The following is a 24,087-nucleotide window of genomic DNA, read 5'->3' on the forward strand; positions in this document are numbered from 1 at the left end:
CAAACCTAGACATAAATATGAATATTGAAGATTCATAAAAAATCGTAGTGAGATATATTAAAAATATTAGTTTTGAAGATTCATATCCTAATATCCTATCAACCCAAAAGAATTGTAAGACAACAAATATTTTGTTAATTATGTGTTTTTTTATGATGATAAATTAAATTGATTTGTGCAATCTTTTCTTTAAATTGAATTAGTTACTTTATTACTTTATTTCTACTAAAAAAATCACTTACATTATATTTTATATCCTTTTTAGATTTAGTTGAGTTCTTTATTTAGGTCATCTCCCCTTTCAAAAACATTCATGGCGTAGCTAAATTCTTCTATTTTTAAAAATGTTACGAAATGTTAGATAATCAATTAAATCTTGCATAATTCAATTTTTTTTATCTTCTTTTTCCAAATATATTTGCATATTTGTAATTATTTCCTTTGTACTAAAACATTTATCTATTTTGGGTGTCTAAACTAGTAAATATATACCTGAACTTTGAAATGCAAAAAAGCATATAAACTCACTCACATATTAAAGAATGCAATTATTCAATTTGCATTGCAATCATTGGGCCTCTATTTTTTAATGGTCTTCAAACTCTCTTTGCTGCCTCAGATCGTTTAACATTAGACCATCTCCAATGGTTTCAACATTCAACACCTTCAACACTCCACTTTTTCTCTTCCCAACACTCCACATCACCTTCTCTCTCCAGTTCAACACTTCATTCAACTTTTACCCACTCCAATGGTTTTTCATTCAACACCCTACCCCACCACTTTTTTTATTTCATATTTTGATTTAATTTTATATTTTTCTTTTTATGATTTCATAAAATTAAAATTTTCGATAAAAATTAAATTAAATAAACTATTATCGATTTAATTTAATTTAATGTTTTTTTTTTATTTTTTTAAATTAAATTAAATTAACGTAATATTTTTTAACGTAAATTAAATTAAAACACTTAACAATTTAATATTTTTTAAAAAAATATACACAATAATTTATTTTATTTTATTAACTTCAAATGGAAGAAAAGAAACTTTTTTTTTTTTGAAACTGGGTAATTCATTAAAGAAATCAAAAAGCCATAGAGGCTAGTACATCAACTTGAATTAAAGACTCTATCTCCGGCGGCACCTCCTCAATCCAAACAGAGTTATGGAATTTTGAGGAGTTCTTAGCCAAGTGATCGGCTACAGAATTGCCAGTTCGACGAACAAAAGACAAAACAAAATGCGAAAAAGATGAGACTAAGTCTCTACAATCATTAAGAATTGAAAACAAGTAGGAATCACCACGCTTAGACTTCTGCCATATCTCAAAGAGATATAGACAGTCTGTTTCAAGGCACACCTCTCGGAACCCCAAGTCTTTGGCCAAAGAGAGTGACCACCGGAAAGCTAAAGCAATAACTGGTGAGGGAGCATCCACTGGAGATGCTACTGCCGCTGCCATAACCTCATCTGCAATAATATATTTTATTTCAAAGCAAAGGGAATAATAGAAAGATAATAAGATGAATAAGATGATGGAAAACTTGGTTTTTTTTTCTGTCTCCAAATCAAACGAACCAAGTCTCTATTTATAGAGAAAAAAAAATCATGAATTTTGGTAAAAAAATTATATTTTTTAATTTTTTTTTGAATGAAATAATTGAGTTGGAAAGATTAGGATAAACGAAAATCGTCCGGACCAATCAAACGGAGCCACGTGTTGATCTGCAGCCCCTCTCTCTCCACTGGGTCCCACACGCAGGTTTCAACTATGTTGAATTTTTTCAACTCCTCCCTCCCCCTTTCAACTTTCAACACTTCAATTCAACACCATTATTTACCCCTTTCAACACTAAACACCCCCCTTTCAACACCATTAAAGATAGTCTTAGGTGGTGGGCATAATTCTCTTTTTCTTGGAAGATGCCAAATATTCTTAATGTTCACATGCCACATCAGCTCCTGGCTTATAAGAAAAAAAAAATTCCAACTCAGCTTTTTGTTAATAGCCGTGAATTTTTTTAACCCATGGACAGCTGATGAAGGAGATTTTGGCACATTCAGGGACCACGAGCACCATTTTGAAAGTTTAGGAATGAAGTTAAAGGCGACGTACACTTTCAAGGACCAAGTTGGCTATATGCCTCTGTTTTGGCATGATTTTCTTATTTCTTGTTCATTCTTTTGCTGCTGATATGTTTTTTTTCATGCTTTCTTCATTCTTGTTTTTTTTTTCTAGTTGGTTCTTTGTTGACTGGTCCACTATTCATTGTATTTGAGTTAGCGCCCCTTATGCTGTTTGAATACAATGTTTTGGCTATCAAAAATAAATAAATTAAAGAGTGTAATTAATTTTGTTAACTTTCATAAAAGTATTATTTATTTTCCTATTTTACCATATAGAATGTATTTTGTCTTTTCTCAAATATTGTTCATGCAATAACATTTTTTTGGAAAAACATCATTTAATATAAATTTAATATAAGGAACGCATATAGTATCAATTTAGGGATATTTGGATAAACATGGCCTCGGGTGGATCAAAATCTATAAACATGTGGAGTTGGAAGACTATTGCTCCAAATTTTGCTGAAAAAAAGATCTTGCAAATTGTATATGCAAAATGACATGTCAATTGGTTTGAATTATCAAGTTTCATGCTTGCAAATTGCAATTATCCTAGACTCTACATTTGTGAAATGTGAGTAGTATCAAATTTATATTATATTTAAATTTAAATTTCAATAAATATTATCTTAATAATAAGATTATAAAATGAATCAAATATTTTTAATATAAATAATATATTCCTGAGATTTATTTTGATTTTAAATTTTAAGAAATGAATTATAATTCTTATCTAAAGGGGAATAAAGTAATTCGAATAAGAGATAAAATTTTGAGAAATATAGAGTTATCAAATTTTTTTTTATAAATTTTAATTTAGATAATAAATTTTTAAATATATATATTACATTTTACTTAGTCTACAATAAGAATTGAAATATGTTTAGCTGAACTCTACTGTTTTTTATGTAAATGTTTATTGATACTCTTTTTTTTTTTAATCCAATTTTTTTTTTATTTGACTCATTATTTTTGGATTTGACTAATTAAGAATGAAGATCATGTACCAAAAGAAAGTCTCTCAAGAATCAAGATAATATCTTTTTTCATGATAAGAAAATATGTTTTTTCCCTTATCAAGATAATATCTTTAAAGAGTTAAAAAAATAAGATAATATCTCATAAGAATAAAAGATTGTAAATATTATAGTTTTATTGTTATATATTGGGATGGGATTGGGATTGAAACTAGGGTGTAGTTTTTCGTTGAAACAGGATTCAAGAAAAACAGGAGTGGTGCAAGCGAGTTTCTAAGCCATCAATATGAGGCAACCACATTCCCGTTTGCCGTGGTTGCCGGATGAACTGATCTTCGAGATCCTTTTTAGGGTTCCGGTGAGTTCCGTTATGAGTTTTAAATGCGTTTGCAAATCATGGAAAACTCTAATCTCCGATCCCCAATTCGCGAAGGACCATTATCGCACCTCATTCTCGTCCGTTACAAGCATGACCCACCAACGATTGGCCTCTTTGGGCTGCTATGATCGCACCCCATTCTCGTCCGTTACAAGCCTGACCTTCCAACAATTGGTCTCTTTGGCCTTCTATGACGATCGGAAATCATTAACATCATGTTATGTGCAGTCATTGTTGGAAAACCCATTAGCCCCTTTGGAAACTTGTAGGTTCAACGTGCAAACCAAATGGGTACATATTTTAGGGTCATGCAATGGGTTGCTGTGTTTGGCTGATAGATCTTGTTTATTCAGATTGATGAACCCATTTACCAGATTGGCATCCAAGAGATCACCACCCCTTGATGTGAGATCACCACCCGTTGATCTTGATGTGAGGGACGATGTGATCACACAATATGGTTTTGGCTACGATCAAGTTAACAACAAGTACAAAGTGTTGATTACTTATGGCTTTCCTAGAGTAACCAAACTTTATACCTTTGGTACTAAGTCTTGGACAACAATTCAGAATTTCCCATGTGATCATCAGGTGCCGTGGCGATGGTGGGATAAGCAAGGAAAATTTGTGAGTGGTTCTCTTAATTGGTGGGTTCCGGAAAGAAATGGTATTATTTCCTTTGATTTGGAGAAGGAGACCTATGGTGAAGTGTTGCTCCCTCTGCATATGGGTGGTGACCACCCCTTCAATCATGTGCTTGAAGTCTTGAGTAACCGTCTTTGCTTGTGTTACTTTAATGATATTCATTGTGTTGTGTGGTTGATTAAAAAGTATGGGAATCAACAATCTTGGAAGAAGTTGATGTTAATCCCTCATTCCAAGTTAAACATGGCTATGCCTATGCCCATCCATGCTTCTTGTTGCCTTCGACCTTTGTGCATTTCAGAAAATGGCATAGTTTTTATGCGAACTATTGATCTCCAATTAGTTAGCTATAACACAAAGAATGGCAGTTCGGATGATCCTGAGATTAATATGGGAAGGTATAGGAGGGATGATATGCATATTTACCATGAGAGCTTAATTTCACCACCATAGAGTCTTTTTATACTTTTGCTCTTTTACTAGCTTAATTTCACCACCATAGAGTCTTTTTATACTTTTGCTCTTTTACTACATAATAATATAGTTTTCAGGAACGGTTTTGCATTATTGTTGAGTCTGATTTTGCTACTATCATTAGTGTTCTCAGGAGCAGTTTATGCCCACCAGGGATTGACGCAGTTATCCAGGATTGCAAGATTATCGCTGCCAGTTTCCATAGTATTTTATTTTCTCATGTTAAGAGGGACGCTAATAATGCGGCCATGTTCTTGCGTCTGATTGCTTGTTCTTTTCTCTTAGTAGACTCTTATTTCGTGAATTAATATATTACGAGCTCCCAATATATATATATTTATTTATTTCTTAACAACATTTGAACTCATTAGTCGCTAATAATGCGGCCATGTTCTTGCGTCGATTGCTTGTTCTTTTCTCTTAGTAGACTCTTATTTCGTGAATTAATATATTACGAGCTCCCAATATATATATATATATATATATATTTATTTATTTATTTATTTCTTAACAACATTTGAACTCATTAGTCGAATATTATAAAATGAGTCTTGAGTTATTCCTCTCCTTGTTATATGTAGGGGTGTTCGCGGTTTGGTTTGGACCGGTTTTAGGTGAAACCGAAAACTGATCCAATCAAAATTCATTGGTTCGGTTTCCACCAATTGTTAACCAAAAAATTTCAAAACCGAACCGAACCGAACCGATGATGAACGGTTTGGATCGGTTTGGTTCATCGGTTTTACAACTTCTTTTTTTAGTTGTCAATATCAATTCCACAACTTTAAAAATAAAGCAATCACATATGATTCACAACTTAACAATGCATAAAAATGACAAATCAATAACTCAATCATAACTTAATCACAAATCCATAATCCATAATCAACAACTTAATTACTTAACAATGTAGAAATGCTTAAATTGGTGTTTGATATTAGTACTATTACAAATTAATAATAGAAAACAAAAACATAATAAGTCTAACAAACATAAAAAGTCTAACATGAACATTATTTCTTCAAAAAATTACTTTAATAAATACATATATATATATATTAAATATTTCGTAAATAAATATTTGTCATCGGTTCGGTTCATCGGTTCATTGGTTTTTAATTTTTCAAACCATGAACCGAACCAATGTTCATTGGTTTTTATCGGTTTGGATCGGTTTTGAACCAAATAACAAAAAAAACCAATCCAATTGCTTTGGTTCGGTTCGGTTCGTCGGTTTCATCGGATCGATCCGAACCGATGAACACCCCTACTTATATGTATTACTGATGGTGCTTATAAAAAAAAGTATTATTGGTGGTTGGTTGTATTCACCTTAGATACATCTCTTCTTCACCTTTGAAAAATTTCATGACAAAATCATGTTATGGTTTGCTCCATAGGAACTCTTAATGAAGGTGTTGAAAAATCACTTTCTTAGGCATTCATCATAAAATTTGTATACTTGAGTAATCTGCATAATAGAAAAATGATAAAGAAACAATTAGATCTTTGTAAAATCTTCAAACCAAAGCCAAAAACTTTTAGTACTAACAATATATTGTACGGGAAAATTTATTATGATCACTTAAAAACTTGTGTACAGTTTAACCAAGCCATTTTAACCTACTATAACAGGTTTTAAAAAACATCAAAATAGATATTTTTTTAATTAAACATTTATCTTTAATTAATTAAAAAAAACGTTTATCTTAATCTTAATCTATTTCTGTACCAAAAAAAAATATATATGTTCCTCTTCTCTCTCCCCCTTCATCTAAACCCTAAACCCTAAACCAGCAAAGCAATGACATGATCTGAACTTGTTGAGACAACTAGATCTGAACTTGTTGCTCCATATCCCCCAAATCCCTTCCCTTCAAACCCAGCAAAGCAATGACATGCAGCCATGAATGCTCCTTCAACGAAAGTTTCAACCCAGATCATCTTTCCCACAATAACCCTGCGACAGTAGCTGAAGAAGAAGAAACACCACCCATTCAAAAAACCAAAATCAAAATCAAAACTTTCCTCTCCCCCATTAGTTTTCTCTCTTGCAAAACACCAGATAGAAAAATTGATTCTGTAGGTTAAGCAAATTAATTTCAACTAACCCATCATGGGTTTGTTCCACACCTCCTCCTTTCCACCACCCCCTTTCCTTCACCTAGTCTCCATTCCTCCATTGCAGCAACCTTCGATCTTCCTAAAACAACAAAAGAATCCATAAAAAATCGAAGAATTGAAATTGAACAGAAAAAAAAAAAGGAATGAAAGATTGAGATGAACAAACCATGTTGAATAATTAGGGTTTGGAACGGAAAAAAGGGGGAAGGTGCGAACTTGAAGTCTAGATCTGGATCAAAGCAGATGAAAGACCCATCACCACCGCAACCTTCTCTTTCCGATCCCAGCCAAACCACGAGCCATACGAAGAAACCACCACCACCATCATACTCCCCTCGCCGTCCGCAACAAAACCCCTAAGTCAGATCGTCGTTTTGACACTGCCGGCCGCCGCCACAGCCACCTGTAAAGGGCTTTTCCGGCCGATTCCTTTGTCTTTTGAAGAAACGAACTCCACCACGAGGAGAAGAGGTTCCAACCCTCAGTTCTTCTCCGGCGACTTCACCGCCGTTCACCGGTGGCGGTGATGGTGGTGGGTGGGTTCTGGGTGATGGTGGTGGAGTGGAGAGAGGTTGGTGATGGTGGGATTAAGAAATATGTTGTGATTAGTGCTATTATTATTGTAATTAAAAAATATGTTTTTTTTTTATTTAAAAAAAAAATCAATAAAATCTGCTACTATAGGTCAAAAGTGCATGGTGTAACCTTACACAAGTTTTTAGGTGATCATAATAAACTCCTCCGTAGGGTACAACTAAAAGGACTCCAAGACGCTTCTATCTAATTTTTGCACCATACAAGCCAAATGGTTACTATATGTTCAGAAATAATACCAATAGGACCTAAGTAACAAGCAATTTATAATTTTGAACTAAAGGTGAAAACACAAACCTAGCGGCTTTCCATTTCATGGTTCCCCCTGGAAAGTGGTAAATATAATATAAAAAGATAATAAAAATGCAGATATAAGAAAGAAAGGTTATCTGTATAAAGCATGAAAAGACAAATAAGGTGCATCGCATTTGTTGATTGTGATTGTGTGTCTAAAAAAATTGAGATTATACAACAATAGCCTGGAAAAAAAAGAGAGATTCTCATATAACAGTTTTTTTTAAATAATGTAAAAAAATCAATTTACCAAAAAAAAAATGAGTTAAAAAACAAATTACCAACATGGGTAGTTCCCGACAGAAAATTTATCCATCACAAAATCCTCGGTTTGAAGTGGAATTAGCGAGAGAGTCTTAGGGAGTACAATTATGTTGTTGGAGAAATGCTTTTTGCACAAAAGAAACCTTAAGAGTTCCATTTGACCAGGAACTATCTCATGCCTGGCATTTAAGAAAGTGAAGAAAAAGAAAAAAGGTTTCAAAGGTGATCTGCTATAGAAGAGAACATGAATTACAGGTCTTTTGTTGCAGGCAATGGCACAAGTTGGTGTTTTGGTCATGTTGCAGCCTGAAGGGGGAGGTTCTCGTGAGAATTTCTTCTTTGTAGGAATTGACAAAGTGAGATTTTGTAAGCCCGTGATTGCAGGAGATACCTTAGTTATGAGAATGACACTTACTAAGCTGCAAAAGAGTTTTGAACTAGCAAAGATGGAAGGTAAGGCATATGTTGGAGGTGAAGTTGTGTGTGAGGGTGAATTTTTGATGGCTATAGGGAGCGAATAAGCAAGGAGAGCAGAATCATGAAACTATCAAAATCTTCCTAAGTAGTGTTTGGTTCATTCATAAGCTACAGAGTGTTTGGTTGTACGTGTCATTCATAAGCTACAATAAGTAGAGTGTTTGGTTGCACGTCTGCAACCCAAGTTTTTACTTCAAAATCACGGTCATTCATAAACTACAACAAGCACCTTCCTAGCTAACATATTTTGGAACATCCAAACATGCTATACATGGACATGATGAAATGTATATTTTTCAACTCATATGGGTGTGTTTGGTTATTATTTTGCACAGTGAATATGTATTGAGCTACAAGTTTGGATTTAGTTAAAAGTTTGTTCATAACACTCCAATAATATCCAACCATACCAAGTCTTTCACACCACCTGGTTTACCACCTGATTTGAGAAATAAAGTCTCACTCACATATATTTTTCACAGCACCTGGTTTGAGAAAGAAAGGTAAATGAAGTATTTAGACTATGACTAAATTACACTACAAACACTAGGTATTCACATACAATATCAAAGCATAGAATTGGAATTTTCATGGGGTAACACAGAACTAAGGTTCATTTTCATTGTCTAGCAACTCAAATTCAATTATCTACATGAATTGTTTTGTTTACAAGCCTAGAGCACCAAGGGGGGTCTTCCCTTGTCCAGCCTCAAAGTAGAAAATCAGCATGGCCAACATTGCAAGCCTGGCATGCTTGATCTCAGCAAGTTTCAATCTTTCCAGCTTCTCCTTGTCTGGAATGTAAACTCCATCTTGGAGAGTGCCAGCTAAGGCCAATGGATCGAAGAATTTGCCACCTGGGTAGCCTTGATCACCGGTGTAATTGGCGAAATTCTCAGCAGTCTTAGACCATGGAGTGGCCCATTCCACCGACTGAGAATCTGGGTTGAAGAAGTCCACCCATCTCTTGCTCTCTACCCACCCCATGAGAATCAACTGGGTGCCCAGAAGAGAACCAAAGGAGAAAGGAGCAATTGCATTGGGGTCAGCTCCAGCCTCAAACCATGGAACTCCACTCCATGCTTGGCCAACAAAGATGCCCAAAACTGCAGCCATTGCCCACCTTCCATGAATGAGCTCAGCTTCTCTGTACCATTTGAGGAACGCTGGGTCCTTTCCTAGGCCTAGTGGGTCAAAACCAAAGTCACCAGGTAGCCTGCAGTTTAAACATCACAGAGAATGAGTCAAATTCTGAAAGAGAAACTCATAGGCAGCATATTTGGTTTACAGGAAAATGCTATAGAATCACTTTTAGTTAGAAGCTTCAAGTCTTAGTGGTCTTAGTGTTTGTTTTGATCGATGTTGTCAAAATTGATTTTGGCAAAAGTGGTTACTGTAAAAGTGAGTTGAGAGTGGTAAAAGTAAGTTCAGAGTGAAGTGATTTATGTTTGAATAAATTTATAAGAAAAGCAATTTCTATAAGGTATTGTTGCAGAATCCAATTATAAAATCTCATAGTTGATTATGTCTACCACATAAGGTACTAACTCTAGCTTCTTGGTAGAATTGATTCCAGTCAAGTGCTAAACATCTTATATTCTTATGATTCTGATAAATGACAATTGCTTTAAGACTCCTAAAAGTGGAGCCATGCACACACTTAGCTTATGAGTGCCTTAAATTATGTGCAAATGTTCAAATCATGAAACCAAACTTGCAGAAGTAATAAAAGTAAAATGAGAGGAAATGAGTAGATGGGTGGACTTACGATCCATCAAGCCATTCTGGGTCGACGAGATTCCCACCACCTTTAACAGCAGGGATCCATGACTTCTTTGGTGCAGCAGCAGCAGCAGCTACAATAAGTCTTTTAGGACTAACAGCAGCACCAGCTTTGGCTCCAGCAGCAGAAGCCAGCAAGGTTTGGCTCCTATTTCCTCCACACAAGAAGGAAGATCCTAGGCCATTTAACACAGCACCAGATGTTGCAGCAGCTGCCATCTCTCTTTACTTTTCCCTCTACAAACCTTTCAGGAGAGACAGTGAGAACTGAGAAGGAACTAGAGGCTGCTTTCAAAGTATACTTGGCAAATGCAAGCCTTGTAGTGAGTGATTTTAATGTGTGTGTGGATGTGGAGTGGGGGAGAATCTAAGGGGGTACTCATAGAAGGCCAAGTAGGACAATGAAATCTGTAGAGAAATTGTTTCAGCTAACGTGGATAGATTTCGGACCAATAGGGATTGGATCTCCATCCTCATCCCATGTTGCTTCCAACCACGTGGATACCTTACCACGATTCCACTCCACATTGGTCTTTTTATCCTTTGTTGGTGTCCTTGTCTGGTAATTGGATAGATAATAATAATTTGGAGGAAGTAGGTCCCAACAAAACCACCTTAATGAAGCAAAATGAGGCTAAGGAAATGAGATGTAAGAGAAGTGAGGTGTATATTAATTATTACTCGCACTCATTCTAGATATAATGTTTTGATAACAAAGCTATTGCAACTATGAATATTTGCTATGAAAATATCATGACTCTATTGAATCTCATCATCTCATGTCATAGCCTGAAATAGGCCTATAATTTGTTGTACTTATATTTGAGCATTATGTTACATCCGTTATTTATTAGGATTTGTTTTTTTTTCACATTAAAGTTTACACATGTGTTATTTTTAAATGAAGAACTTTCTAAAATATAGCAAGATTAATTTTATTCATTCACGCACGACATAATAGAAACTAATCAAAGTATAGTAATTCATATAATCCATGAGTTACAGACTAATGTGAATCACATCACATGAAGAAGAAAACAATGTAAATGTACCTACAAAAATTGAAGAAAATTTTAATGATTTGCCTAAGCAATAATTATTAGATTCATGCAATATTTTCTCTATTGTTTTTTTATCACAAAATAAATAGATTTTTTTTTTGAGGTAATAGTCTAATAAAACACCATAATCATATCGTTATTCCATGGATGTAAGGTGGAGAATACTCAGGAATTCCTCTGTTTCCTACTAACTGTGTTGTGTTCTTCATCCTTAATCATTTCACAGTTCCAACTCTTAAACCCAGAATCATCGTACCTTAATCAAATCAAAAAATGAAAAACAATTAGAACTTGATGAAATCATGGCTGATCTCTTCTCCAGAAGCTACCATTGTCTCTGGATTCCATGCCGCAATGTTCCATCCAAACATTCTGAACAGTTTCGAATCTCTGCTCCATTTCCATTTCCATTTCCTAGAAGACGAATCAGCTTAACTCACCATACCCATTTGGTATCCAATGCCTCTTCTTCCTCAAGCTCTGTTCCTGATGATGTTGATATTCTCTCTTCAACTGGTATGCTGCTTTAACTCTCAAGACTTTTAACTTTTTTCCTTTTTGTTTACTGGGTTTGTGTTAACTTTCCTTTTCCGCAACTGGGTTTGTTTTTATTTATTTTTTACTTTACTTTTCTGAATTGTCCAACATGCATGATCTTCTGGTTATTTTGGCAGAGTGTTCGGATGGTAGCTTTGTGTTCCAGTTCGCCAAAGCTAGTGAGATTAGAGATAAGTTAGCTGAATTAGAGCGAGAGAAGCTCGCCTGTGAGGTTGTTGAGGGAGGAGGGAAAGTTGGTATTCAAGCTTTGTTGAGTGACAGTATTGAAATTTTGAACAATGAGGTTGATGATAATTTACAGGAGGAAAGTAAATCATCATCAATTGTTGTAGTTGGTGTTGCTGATCAAAATCCTCAGATTCCAATAAATGAAAAGGAAAGTGTTGTTCTTGATAATGAATCTGAGAGAACTGTGATTAATGAGTCACAAAAAATTGATAGACACTTGAAGTTGGACTCAATAGAGGACGGTGATGCTCAACATGGGATTCTAAGTGAGGATGGTGCTGCTGAGTGTAATGGTGTCCCTAGTGTGTGTGAGGAAGAGTCTCAAGCTGATGATCACAAAGAAGTTGTTGTTTCAAGAACAGTTACTGCAGTGTCGGATGTGTTTTCTGATATAAATGGAGGTGCTTCTGAGGAAGTTGAAGAGAAAGTTGATGGTCAAGAAGAAGTTGTTGTTTCAGCAGTTAATCCGGAGTTGGATATGTTTGGTGATCCGGTTAGTAGTGCTTTTGATGGTCACAAAGAAGTTGTTTCAGCAGTTACTCCAGAGTTGGATGTGTTTGGTGGTCTGAATAGTGGTGCTTCTGGGGAAGTTGAAGAGGAAGTTGATGGTCTTGCTGTTTCAGCAGCTACTCAAGAGTTGGATATGTTTGGTGATCTGAATAGTGGTGGTGCTCTTGGGGAAGTTGAAGAGAAACTTGATGGTGATGAAGACGATGCCATTTCAACTGTTACTCCAGAGTCAGATATGTTTTCTGATCTGAATAATGGTGCTTCTGGGGAAGTTGAAGAGAAACTTGATGGTGATGAAGAAGATGCCATTTCAACTGTTACTCCAGAGTCAGACATGTTTTCTGATATGAATAATGGTGCTTCTGGGGAAGTTGAAGAGAAACTTGATTTTCACGAAGCAGATGCTCTTTCAACAGATACTCCAGGGTCAAATGTCAATTCTGATATGAATAATGGTGCTTCTGGGGAAGTTGAAGAGAAAATTGATGATCATGAAGAAGCTTCTGTTTCATCTATTACTCCAGAGTCAGATATGTTCACTGATATTAGTAGTGGTGCTTTAGGGGAAGTTGATGAGAAACTTGATGTTCCTGAAGAAGTTGCTGTTTCAGCAGTTACACCAGAGTCAGATATGTTTTCTGATATGAACAATGGTTCTGCTGGGGAAGTTGAAGAGAAGCTTGATCATGAAGAAGTTGCCGTTTCAACGGTTACGCCAGAGGCAGATATGTTCACGGATGTGAATAGTGGTGCTCTAGGGGAAGTTGATGAGAAACTTGATGTTCCTGAAGAAGTTGCTGTTTCAGCAGTTACTCCAGAGTCAGATATGTTTTCTGATATGAACAATGGTTCTGCTGGGGAAGTTGAAGAGAAACTTGATCATGAAGAAGTTGCCACCGTTTCAACAGTTACGCGAGAGGCAGATATGTTCACAGATATAAATAATGGTGCTCCTGGGGAAGTTGAAGAGAAACTTGATGATAAGGAAGAAGTTTCCGTTTCAACAGTTACTCTGGAGGCAGATATGTTCACGGATATGAATAGTAGTGCTCCTGGGAAAGTTGATGAGAAACTTGATGGTCATGAAGAAGTTGCTGATCTGACTAGTGGTGCTTCTGGGGAAGTTGAAGAGAAACTTGATGCTCTCGAAGAAGTTGTCATTTCAATAGTTACTGAGTCAGACTTGTTTTCTGATATGAATAGTGGTGCTTCTGAGGAAGTTGAAGAGAAAGAAGGTGATGACATTATAGCTCATCTGGCTTCTTGTAAACTTACACTATCTGTTGGAATTTTTGATAGTTATTGCTCTGTTTGTCAGGTAGAAGGACAGCTGACAAAGGTCATGGTGTAGATGTAGCTACAAGCTACCTGACTGGTAGTGTTGATGCTGACTTAAGTGAATTGGTGCCAGCATCCACTCTTTTAGATTCTGAACAAGCTGTTAATACAGAAGCAAACAACCTAACCACATCTTTAGAGTCTGAACTTGTTGCTAATGATGAAGAGACAACCCATGACATTGTGGATGACTCAATTGATGCAAGTGAAATGGAAAAGTCTACTATGGTCCGTCCCGTTTCCTTATCAAGGCTAAAATTTACTTTGCTGTGCATATGGTTTTCTTTGGGTACATTAACCTTTCTAATATGAGTTATGTGTGAATTTTATGTTTAGTTGCATGACTTGCCTGCATCCTCGGATATGGAAAACAAGATAGATGTGGGGAATACTGAAAGAAATGATTATGAAAGCTCATCACATCTAACAGTACCAGAGCTACATTCAGTTGAGATGGCTAGTTATGGGTATGCCAACTACCTTCTATTTTGTGTATTCTAAATTATCTTCACTCTTTCTTCATGCTGTTTACTTGCATGTGCACAGGGAAAATACTTCAAGAACCGAGCTTTTCCTAGTTTCTGCTGCTGCTTGCTTGCCTCATCCCTCTAAGGTACCTTCCAGACATTACCATCATGACATCATCTTCCTGGTCAGTTGAGATAAGAATGAAGCATATTAAGCTTATAAACCAATCAAGGATTCAAGTACAGATTTAAGGACCCCAGTTAAGTAAAAATTTTGGGGGAAAATTGAAGTACTCAATTTATATTTTTAAAATTTTCTTGAGCATTATACAGATTTGCTATTCTATTTTCAATTCATTGTTGTGAATTTGCGATCATTAGAAATATAATATGAAAACCATTCACGGTTCATGACAATGATTGTTTCCACTATTCTAACTAATAAAATTCATCCATTAAAAGGAAATCATTATTGTGATTGTTCATGTTTTTATTTTGGTATCGTTTGATATATTGAATGTTTATAAGTATGAAAAAGTTGCACTAAAAAATTCTAGAAGTACACATGTGTGTCCACCCAGTAGATAGATCATAGAAGTAAATGACATTGGTAAATTCTATTGGAAGGTAATGGCACTTGAAGAGGGGTGACAAATTTCAATTTTCCTCAACGGGATATGGCTACTGTGTTGCTAACTGTTGGATCTCTCAAATGCATTATTTACTCTGGTCTAGAAGTAATGTAATCCACAATGTGCAAATCCTTCTAGCCTAGAAGTTTGGCAGGTTTATTGCTTGTATATAAGTGTGAACATGCACCTAACATTTTAAGTGATGTTTGGCTTGAATTGTTAATGGTGGATGGTTAAAAAGCCAACTAATAACAACTTCCAGGCATTGACAGGTCGAGAAGATGCTTATTTTATTTCTCACCAAAACTGGGTAGCTGTGGCTGATGGAGTTGGTCAGTGGTCACCTGAAGGTATCCTTTCTGCAATATTTGGAATTGCTGAGTTGAGTGTTAGCTTATTACTAAGTTCTGTGGTCCAATTTAATCATTGAATGCAATTTATTGAAATATTATTCTCTACATTTTGCAATTGTGAACCTGCATTTACTATTTTGATAACAGTACCTTTCATTTGTGGACTAAAATGAAGAGTACTTATCAGCATCCATCATATCCTTCCCATACCTTTATAGTTGCTACTATCAAAGTTGTTTTTCTTGGTTTTAAACTTTACTAATATGACTGAGAAAATTATGCAGGGAATAATAGTGGACCGTACATCAGGGAACTCATGGAGAAGTGTAAAAATATTGTGTCAAGTCATGAAAACATTTCAACCATAAAACCTGCCGAAGTTCTTACTAGAAGTGCAGCTGAAACACAAACTCCAGGGTCATCATCTGTTTTGGTTGCATATTTTGATGGAGAGGTAAATGATTAATTGTTTCTTCTGGGCAGTTTAAATTAAGTGGGTAGCTAAAACGAATGACGGCAGTGCCAGATTGAGTGAATTCTGAGTTATTCATTCAATTATCCTGCAATTTAATCTACCACACAGTATTATATCAGTATGTCACAAATTTTCTTTAATACTGCTATTATGATTTGAGCTCAATGTTCTATTTATGATCCGTCTGCTCTCATACATATGTAATGTACTAATATTCCTGTGTAGGATATTAGGTCATGTCTATAAATGGAATTTGGGGAACTGGAATGCTCTTCCAGTTCATAGCACATTAGAATTTGTTAAGGAGCATGATGTTCTTGTAGCAGGTGCACTTATAGTGAATGTGGGAATACAGTTCATGAGAAGCAAGAATAATTTCCTGATTAAATATTTTGCTATACTAGTCTGTCATCGTTGTATTAAAATGTCACTACTATATATGAAAGGAAAAATCTAGCTCCTTTAATAGTCCTTGAGTTGCACACAACTATGTGACCTTTGAGACATTCATAACAATTTGCATATTAGTGATGGAGAGTTGACAGTTATTAATGAACTGCAGTTATCATCTGAATTGGTACATTTTTCAAGGATGTAAGTCATCTCTACCAATATATTTGCAGGCCCTCCATGCAGCCAATGTTGGGAACACTGGATTTATCATTATAAGAGATGGTTTCATCTTTAAAAAATCAACGGCCAAGTTTCATGAATTCAATTTTCCATTACATATAGTTAAAGGTGATGATCCCTCAGAAATCATTGAGGTATGTAATCTACCTGGTAACATTTTGTCTGTTTTAACATGAAATGAAAAATATTCAGAAAATAGTTCATGTTTGTTGTCCTATAGCCATTCGAGCTTTTGGGCATGCTTCATTTTAACAGTGAGGCTCTAAATTTTAGAAGCGGCATATGAAGATTTAAAATTACTATGTAATTAATATCCATTGAAACTTCAAGATTATTTTTGATATGTTTGATTTAATATGATAACAACTCTAGGTAAAATGTGTTTCAGGGGTACAAGGTCGATCTATGCGATGGTGATGTGATTATATTTGCCACTAATGGCCTTTTTGACAATCTTTATGACCAAGAAATTGCATCAACTATATCAAAATCACTACAAGCTAGCTTGGGACCTCAGGTTAATTTCCTTTCTTCTCATTTTGGGTGTGTCTATCTTTCTAATGATTACATGTGATGAGTGGTTAATAAATTCGTTCTTTATTTAAGCACTTTCTTCTTTACAATTCATAAAATGTATATTCATAATGTTATATCTGAGTTCATCATCTTAATTTTTTAGTGAAAGAAAATAGACTATTGTCTTATTGAGAAACACAGATATTTTCCAAAAAGTCATCAATGATAGCAGACACAACTATGGCTAACTTATTATCTCATCAATTTGATTAGTATCAAATTCACTGGTTCTTCTGGAGTCTAATAGCATGTTTGAATCAGCTTCTCTTTCTATATAATCAATTCTAAAATACAGAAACTAGTCAGAAGTTTCTGCCCAAAATTTTTGGCTTTAGAATCAAATGTAAAAAGAATTTATAAACATGCACTGAAGTAGTTTATGCTTTATGCTCACATTTATGGATTAACTTGCAGGAAATAGCAGAAGTTCTGGCAAAGAGAGCACAAGAAGTTGGAAAATCAACATCTACAAGAAGTCCTTTTGCTGATGCAGCACAGGCAATAGGATATGTGGGTTATAGTGGTGGCAAGCTTGATGATGTAACTGTTATAGTGTCAGTAGTTCAAACTAGATAGCTCTTTCCCATTTCTTGTCTTGTTATTTATCAATATTTCATGTGTACATACAACCAGTTCTTAAATTTATCATGATACTGAAGAGGCAAAATTCTTTCCACTGAACTTTCTACTTATTTAGGGATTATTGTGGTCCTCATTGTTACTAAAAGCACATCTACATCATTCCAATGCAAAAGATAACCAATGGAATGTAAGGGGTGAATTGAGAAAATGTGTTTTTACCTTCAACTTTTAAGCAAACACACACTTATGTAATATATTAATACCGGTATCAAAAGGCACATTAGAATAATACCAAGAAAGGAATTAGGAGGATTGAAAAATGAGTACCTGCAGGGTACAGGAGTAATATACACTCTGCATCATAAATAATATGATAAGTTGATTTTCTTTATTTTCACTTCTAGTTGAAAACCTCAGGCTTGTTAACTATGCAATGGAAGCTTAATTATTCTGGAACAATCGCAGAGCTTCACGAGGCCACATACATGTCGGCCATATGTGTGAATCTGAGTGGTCCACACTTCACTGAATGGTTCCAAAGTCTCTGCTCCTCTGTCACTAACTGTGGATGAGAGTTATTGTGCATAGCAAGGTTAAAATCTTTAGTTCCAATAAATTGCTTATACTTTGTTCATTAGACTAGATGACTGTTAAATTTTTTTTCCTTCTACCCCCTAGCTAGTAGCTAGTAAAAAGGAACATTTTTCTTCTCCGGTTTTCATTCAAAAATTTCAGGGGAATCAGAAATCTCCAAAAGCCCAAATTTGACTCAGAAAAACATCATAGCATTCACATTCACGTTCACATTGATTGTTTCAAAGTGTTTTGGTTCTGTTAAGTGGTGGTGAGTGAAACTTGGTAATGTAGGACACGTATACCATTCATTTTTCATCTTAATGTCGACTTGGCAATACAACCTTTGAAATGAATACAATCCCCACTCTCACTGTCTCTCTCATTGTTCACACCAGTACCTCTACTTACCAGTCTCCTACATTAGTAAAGATTAGTCGACTCATATTTTTTATCAAAATCAAACGATAGGGATATCTTTTCATTTAAACCGTCTGATATTAATTATAAGATATTTGAATGGTTTGATTTTAATGAAAAATATGAACCGACCAATAAAAAAATCTTGGTCATACAATCAAAATTTCTAAATTTGGTAAATGTGTGAATGTAGAGGATTTCTTGGCTTAATGTAGGAACCCAAATCCATAATTCACTCAGTCTCAGTCTCACTCTTCCTCTTCCTCTCTCCTTTTCAAATTTCCATTTCCAAAGTTGAAAGAAACACCACAGCCTCCACAACCCCACTACCATTATATATTCATCTCCCTCACTCCACAATCCCTCATTCTCCACTCTCTTCCCTCATGGCTTCAAAAGTATCACTCATTCTCTGTGTTGTGGCCATCTGTGCCGTTGATTTTGCTCACAGCGCTTCATCAAACAATGCCCCAGCACCGTCCGCGGATTGTTCAAACCTGATCTTGAAAATGACTGATTGCTTGTCCTTCGTTACAAACGACAGCACCGTGACCAAACCACAAGGGCAATGCTGCTCTGGCTTGAAATCTGTCCTCAAAACTGCTCCATCGTGCCTCTGTGAAGCTTTCAAAAGCAGCTCTCAGTTTGGTGTGGTATTGAATGCCACAAAAGCTTTGGCTCTTCCTTCTGCTTGCAAAGTTTCTGCTTCTAATTCTGTCACTAACTGTGGATGTGAGTTCTTTTGCTTAAGCTTAATCATTCCCCATCTGGGTTTTCTCAGATTTATTTTCTTCTGCATAAAGTTTGGAATTTTTAACCTTCTGTTGATGAAAAATTACATTCCTTTATGGATTTCATGTTATGTCAGTAATGAGGTTTTTTTTTTCTTGTTTTGTTTTGCAGTGTCTGAAACCCCTGCTGCTGCTCCTGGTTTGTTTCCTTAAATCTATGTTTTTGTCTCAAATTTCATACCATATCAATTGTATATAATCAATTTTCTTATTAACTATGAAGATATTCCTTTCACAAATAGTTCTGCACTTGATTAAACATTTTGAATTATATGTAGTTGTGGACCTGACTACTAATGCCTGTCTGTAAACCACAATTTAGTTTTCAATAATTTAAGTTTATTTGGGGGCTTGTCTATTCAGTGTCGTTAATAATTTAATCCTTATATGTTCTTTTTAGCAAGGCTAAGAGGCATTTGATTGTCTTTGTCTTTACTAGTAGTATGGTATTATTTGGTTTGAAGATTAAAGGTTTTAATTTTTCCCTATCACTAATGAAATCAAGGGCAACTTGGGTTTGCAATGGGGACTACGTTTCGAGTTTAACTCTCACCCCCCTCATAGATTGTGAGTTTGAATTCCTTATGTCCCGTAAAGTCTCAGTTTGTGGACAATCCTCCTTAGGGAGATTGCCTGACGCTATCATGGGGGTAGACAACAATAGAAAATTTCAAAATCAATAGTTGTTATCCATCCTACATCCTCTACATGTCGATTATGCTTGCCTTTAATCACTTCTTTCCACATATGCTATCCTTGCATTAATATATAGTTTAGGCTATGTCTAGAGATCTTTTGGAACTAGCATTAACAGGTTTTTTTTTTTTTTTTTTTCTGAATGGCGTGAAAAAAACTTTAATTTGAAAAAGGGAGTGAAAAAAATAATATTTAGCAGTCTGGGGTAGTTTTTTTGACTTGGACTTTTAGGCATTTGGAAGATTCCTTACGAATGCTAATAAGACAAATTACTTTTCCAGTTGCTTTTTCAGTGTTCAGAAGTGAGCTGACAGGGAATAGTAGGCATTCATAAGATTCCTTGCGAATGCTAATAAGACAAAGAGGAATGTTTGCGAATGGCACCCGAAAAAAAGTCAAGATTCCTTCTTGTCTTATTAGCATTCACAAGGAATCTTGCGAATGGCTACTGTTCATGCTGCAAAAGGTACGTTCATGTCATTCAGTTCTGAAAAAGTCATTTGTCCTATTACCATTCGCAGAGATGCTTCCGAATGCCTTAAATTCCATGTCAGAAACTACCGCAGACAGCTAATTAAATTTTTTTTCACCCCCATGTTCCAATTAATATTGTTTTTTACGCCATTTAGAAAAAAAAGCCGCATTAACATGCACTTCAAGAATACAAAAATTCAATGAAACTCTTCTTAGCTTGCACTCAACTAGTGTCCAAATTTGTTGTATGTGAAAAATCTTTACTTGAACCCTTTCATCTTTTGAGTTAGATTCTCACATGAGTTGTGTTTCTAATTTGAATTATAATTTTTGTAGGCCTCTCCCCAGAATCTTCTCCTCAACCAGGTTTGAACGGTAATGGGCTATCTCCATCACAAGTGGTGGCACCACCCCCTGGGAACGCAGCTGCCGCATTGCCTTCTGGATCTGTGCTTGTGTGCCTTTTGGTAGCTGTATTCACAGGCCTTTAAGTGCCAGGACTAATATTCATTCCACTTTGAGAGTAGGGAGAAATGACACGAGAGACTTTTTTTGATGTTTTCTGAGTATTACCTTTGGAACTCTTTTTCTTTCTATGTGAATTGAAGTGAATGTTTGGATGGATACGAGTAGATTTTCACATTTGATTCTATGAGAAGTTACTCCAAGTAAAATTTATCGTAATAGAATTGATTCTATGAGAAGTTACTCAAAGTACCTTTTATCATAGTAGAATTGATTCTGGAAGATCTCAATGAATCCAAAAATGCTAGAAGTAGATCCAATTCATTAGGTGACTCGAATCGATTTTGAGGTTGTACCCTCGTTATCTATTTGTGTGACTGCAGAGAGGTTAGAAAATTAAGGGCCTGTTTGGTTTGATCATTTTCTATTTTCATTTTCATAGAAAATGGAAAACAGTAGAGAAAACATGTTTACTTCACATTTTGAAAATGTTTTTAAAGAAAATATTTTCTAAAATCAGTGGAAATTCGGAAACAAAAAATCATTGTTTTCTATGTGCTTGTTTGTTTTTCTGTTTGCTATTACGTTTGGCACATGGGAAATCGGGAACACACGTTCCAAGAGAGAAAACGTGAAAGGTATCTCAGTATCACTTCTACGTTCAGTTGGACTGAACGGAAATACAAACAGGCTTTATGTTTTCAATCAAAACACGTTAAGAATGGAAATGTTGAAAACGCGGTGGCACTCCTGTAAATATGTGGAATTTTAATTGTAACTGGTTCTAACTTCTTCTAGTGAGCTCCTTGTCACGGGTTCGATCCTGCTGCGGGCAAAAACAATTGAAATCTCGTCATTTGGTTCAAATCAAAACGCTGAGTCATGGAGATGTCAAGAGAGAGGTGGGCCCATTTGCACTCTCCAAGTCTAGCAAGTTGCATAGAAGTGATTTTTGGCTTAATTTTTTGGTGTTGTTTCACACTTTCACGTTTTTTTTTTTTTTTTTTACAAATGTGTTCTAAACATAAAAATCATCTTTTTATGCATTGGAAAATTATAAAAAACATTAAATATTTGTATTGTGGTTTTGGGGGTAGCCCCTCCTTTATACCAAAAAAGAAAGATTTGTAATGTGTAAATTTTGTAGTTAGTATTTACAGATTATTCATAAGTGAATATGTAAAAATATTATCTTATTCAAAAAAAACTGATATTTATATAAAACAATATTCCATAAATTATTCATCAATGAATGTATAAATATATTTTTTAATATCTAAAAATCATTTTCATAACTAAAACTGAAAATAGTTTAACCAAACACACTTCCAATGTTTTCATTTCCATAAAATGAAAAATAGGAATTTAAACCAAACATGTTTTCTTAATTTCAAAAATTTGAAAATGAAAATCGTTTTCACAAAATGAAATCAGAAAATGAAAACAGAAAATGTTTTCTCAAACCAAACAGGCCCTAAGCATCTCATATATCTGGAAATGCTTCAGCTAGTTTTTTTTGGTAATGAAGAAAAGAAGCATTTTTTGGATCAACTGTACTTTTTTGTCAACTTTTGATCTACTGCAATGGGAAAAAAAAGTTTTGGTAAAAAAATAAAGAAAATAAAAGTTTTGGCCTCTTTTTCACGTTTTTGGATCATGGGTTTGGGCTGTGGTATTCTATGGTATTGGATCACTGGAGCCAGACAAACAAGTAAAAAGTACGAGAGGGTGTTCACAAAAAAAAAGAACAATATATAATAATTAATATTTTTTGACAAAAATAAAATAGTTAATATTTATAGAAAGAAGAAAAGTTTCACTATAATGTTGCATTTTAATTAAAAACATGGTTTATTTTCAGAAAAATATTTAATATATGAGATGCTTAATTTTCTTTTCTTGAGATAATTTTGGTAGAGTTTAATTTCTATGCACCGACGGTGTAAAGTTTTTTTACACCGTCAACCAATCAGATTTCAAGGATGTGAGAAAATATATCATTTTATTTAATTTCATTAATTGACGTGGCACATCCTTGAAATCTGATTGGTTGACGGTGTAAAAAAAATTTACACCGTCGGTGCATCAAACTTTTTCTCATTTTTGTATATATGAAAACTTCATATTTGACTTCTATATGAAAACAAACATATTCATCGCCGAAAAAAATTACAATAATTACAAATTTATGTTTGTTTATAAATTTATATATTTAAATCATAAATTTTCTTTCAACAAAAATAAAAAATAGCCCACATTTAAAAAAAACACGTAATAAACAAAAATGAATATCCATCGTGCATCAAACATGTCATATTACTATTTTTTTTTTATGACGGAAGTCGTCACCCGTTTGAAAAACAATTGCATGCTCCTTGCAATAAACATATTTTTTAACATTCAAACTTGTGTTATCATTCTTACAAGTTTCTAGTTTGCTTACCACTAAATTAATATTAGTAAAAGACAAATAGACAAAATGTTTATTTTAATTTTTAACAAACAAACCAAATGGTCAAAGATAAAGATAAAGTATAATATAAAAAAACTTTGGTCATAATTTGTTTTGCATGTGTGTATTTTTATCACAATATCAAATGTTGATTTTCTAAATGAATGGTTGTTGTTGCTGTCAAAAAAAAATGAATGGTTGTAATTCATACCTTATCCTTAAGTATACGCAGTTTATAAAAGTTAAACAAGTTCACATTTAAAAGACAGCCCCAGCTGTTTTCCGCAGGAAGATCATGACAACATATGCTCCAAATGACAAAAATGGTTCCAAAACACGGAGCTGTGCTGACAATGGCTTGCAATCCATAGCAAATAATCCATGGACAATTTTTGGATTTGGCTTTAGATATTGTAGCAATTTCTATATTCAATGAAATTTCTTTGATATATTAAAAAATCAATAGCAGAATTTGGAGTTTGCAATTGGCAATAATGTTATCCACAACTAAAATAAGTGGGAGACTGAAATCTGTTACTAAATTGTATAGGCTTGATCATGATGAAATCACTTTCCTTAAAGTATTTCAAGCACTCTTTGAATTTCGTCTTAGAGTTTGGATGCAGGAATACCCAGGATAATCAGCCTTAATTCGAGTTTGCA

The 24,087-nt window shown here is 34.6% G+C and overlaps 4 protein-coding genes across 4 annotated transcripts; 3 read left to right on the forward strand and 1 right to left on the reverse strand.

Moving 5' to 3' along the window:
- Window positions 1-3,576: 3,576 nt before the first annotated feature.
- LOC130725815 (F-box/kelch-repeat protein At3g06240-like) lies at window positions 3,577-4,584 on the forward strand. The gene has a single exon (XM_057577003.1). The coding sequence runs from the start codon at window positions 3,577-3,579 to the stop codon at window positions 4,582-4,584; it is 1,008 nt and encodes a 335-aa protein (XP_057432986.1).
- A 4,327-nt stretch (window positions 4,585-8,911) lies between these two features.
- Window positions 8,912-10,497, reverse strand: LOC130722886 (chlorophyll a-b binding protein CP24 10A, chloroplastic). The gene is made up of 2 exons (XM_057573756.1): window positions 10,127-10,497; window positions 8,912-9,574 (listed from the first exon to the last, which is right to left on the reverse strand). The coding sequence occupies exons 1-2, from the start codon at window positions 10,357-10,359 to the stop codon at window positions 9,025-9,027; spliced, it is 783 nt and encodes a 260-aa protein (XP_057429739.1). The 5' UTR covers window positions 10,360-10,497; the 3' UTR covers window positions 8,912-9,024.
- Window positions 10,498-11,341: 844 nt separating this feature from the next.
- On the forward strand, window positions 11,342-17,753 carry LOC130722885 (probable protein phosphatase 2C 62). The gene is made up of 10 exons (XM_057573755.1): window positions 11,342-11,717; window positions 11,876-13,732; window positions 13,816-14,063; window positions 14,172-14,302; window positions 14,382-14,448; window positions 15,197-15,284; window positions 15,572-15,741; window positions 16,386-16,529; window positions 16,784-16,912; window positions 17,386-17,753. Exons 1-10 carry the CDS (start codon window positions 11,504-11,506, stop codon window positions 17,545-17,547), a joined length of 3,210 nt encoding a protein of 1,069 aa, XP_057429738.1. The 5' UTR covers window positions 11,342-11,503; the 3' UTR covers window positions 17,548-17,753.
- A 998-nt stretch (window positions 17,754-18,751) lies between these two features.
- LOC130722887 (non-specific lipid transfer protein GPI-anchored 11-like) lies at window positions 18,752-21,131 on the forward strand. The gene is made up of 3 exons (XM_057573757.1): window positions 18,752-19,278; window positions 19,450-19,476; window positions 20,844-21,131. The coding sequence occupies exons 1-3, from the start codon at window positions 18,933-18,935 to the stop codon at window positions 20,996-20,998; spliced, it is 528 nt and encodes a 175-aa protein (XP_057429740.1). The 5' UTR covers window positions 18,752-18,932; the 3' UTR covers window positions 20,999-21,131.
- The last annotated feature ends 2,956 nt before the right edge of the window (window positions 21,132-24,087 follow it).

This window comes from Lotus japonicus, chromosome 6 (assembly GCF_012489685.1).
Source record: "Lotus japonicus ecotype B-129 chromosome 6, LjGifu_v1.2".
Classification (NCBI taxonomy): domain Eukaryota; kingdom Viridiplantae; phylum Streptophyta; class Magnoliopsida; order Fabales; family Fabaceae; genus Lotus; species Lotus japonicus.

Excerpts from the sequence above, each read along its gene's own strand:
- LOC130725815 (XM_057577003.1), top strand. The coding sequence starts at position 3,577 with ATGACCCACCAACGATTGGCCTCTTTGGGCTGCTATGATCGCACCCCA.
- LOC130722886 (XM_057573756.1), bottom strand. The coding sequence starts at position 10,359 with ATGGCAGCTGCTGCAACATCTGGTGCTGTGTTAAATGGCCTAGGATCT. Across the intron at positions 9,575-10,126 it reads CCAGAATGGCTTGATGGATC|GCTACCTGGTGACTTTGGTT; the intron begins GTAAGTCCACCC and ends TTTAAACTGCAG.
- LOC130722885 (XM_057573755.1), top strand. The coding sequence starts at position 11,504 with ATGGCTGATCTCTTCTCCAGAAGCTACCATTGTCTCTGGATTCCATGC. Across the intron at positions 11,718-11,875 it reads TGATATTCTCTCTTCAACTG|AGTGTTCGGATGGTAGCTTT; the intron begins GTATGCTGCTTT and ends TTATTTTGGCAG. Across the intron at positions 16,913-17,385 it reads AAGCTAGCTTGGGACCTCAG|GAAATAGCAGAAGTTCTGGC; the intron begins GTTAATTTCCTT and ends ATTAACTTGCAG.
- LOC130722887 (XM_057573757.1), top strand. The coding sequence starts at position 18,933 with ATGGCTTCAAAAGTATCACTCATTCTCTGTGTTGTGGCCATCTGTGCC. Across the intron at positions 19,279-19,449 it reads TTCTGTCACTAACTGTGGAT|TGTCTGAAACCCCTGCTGCT; the intron begins GTGAGTTCTTTT and ends TTTGTTTTGCAG. Across the intron at positions 19,477-20,843 it reads AACCCCTGCTGCTGCTCCTG|GCCTCTCCCCAGAATCTTCT; the intron begins GTTTGTTTCCTT and ends TAATTTTTGTAG.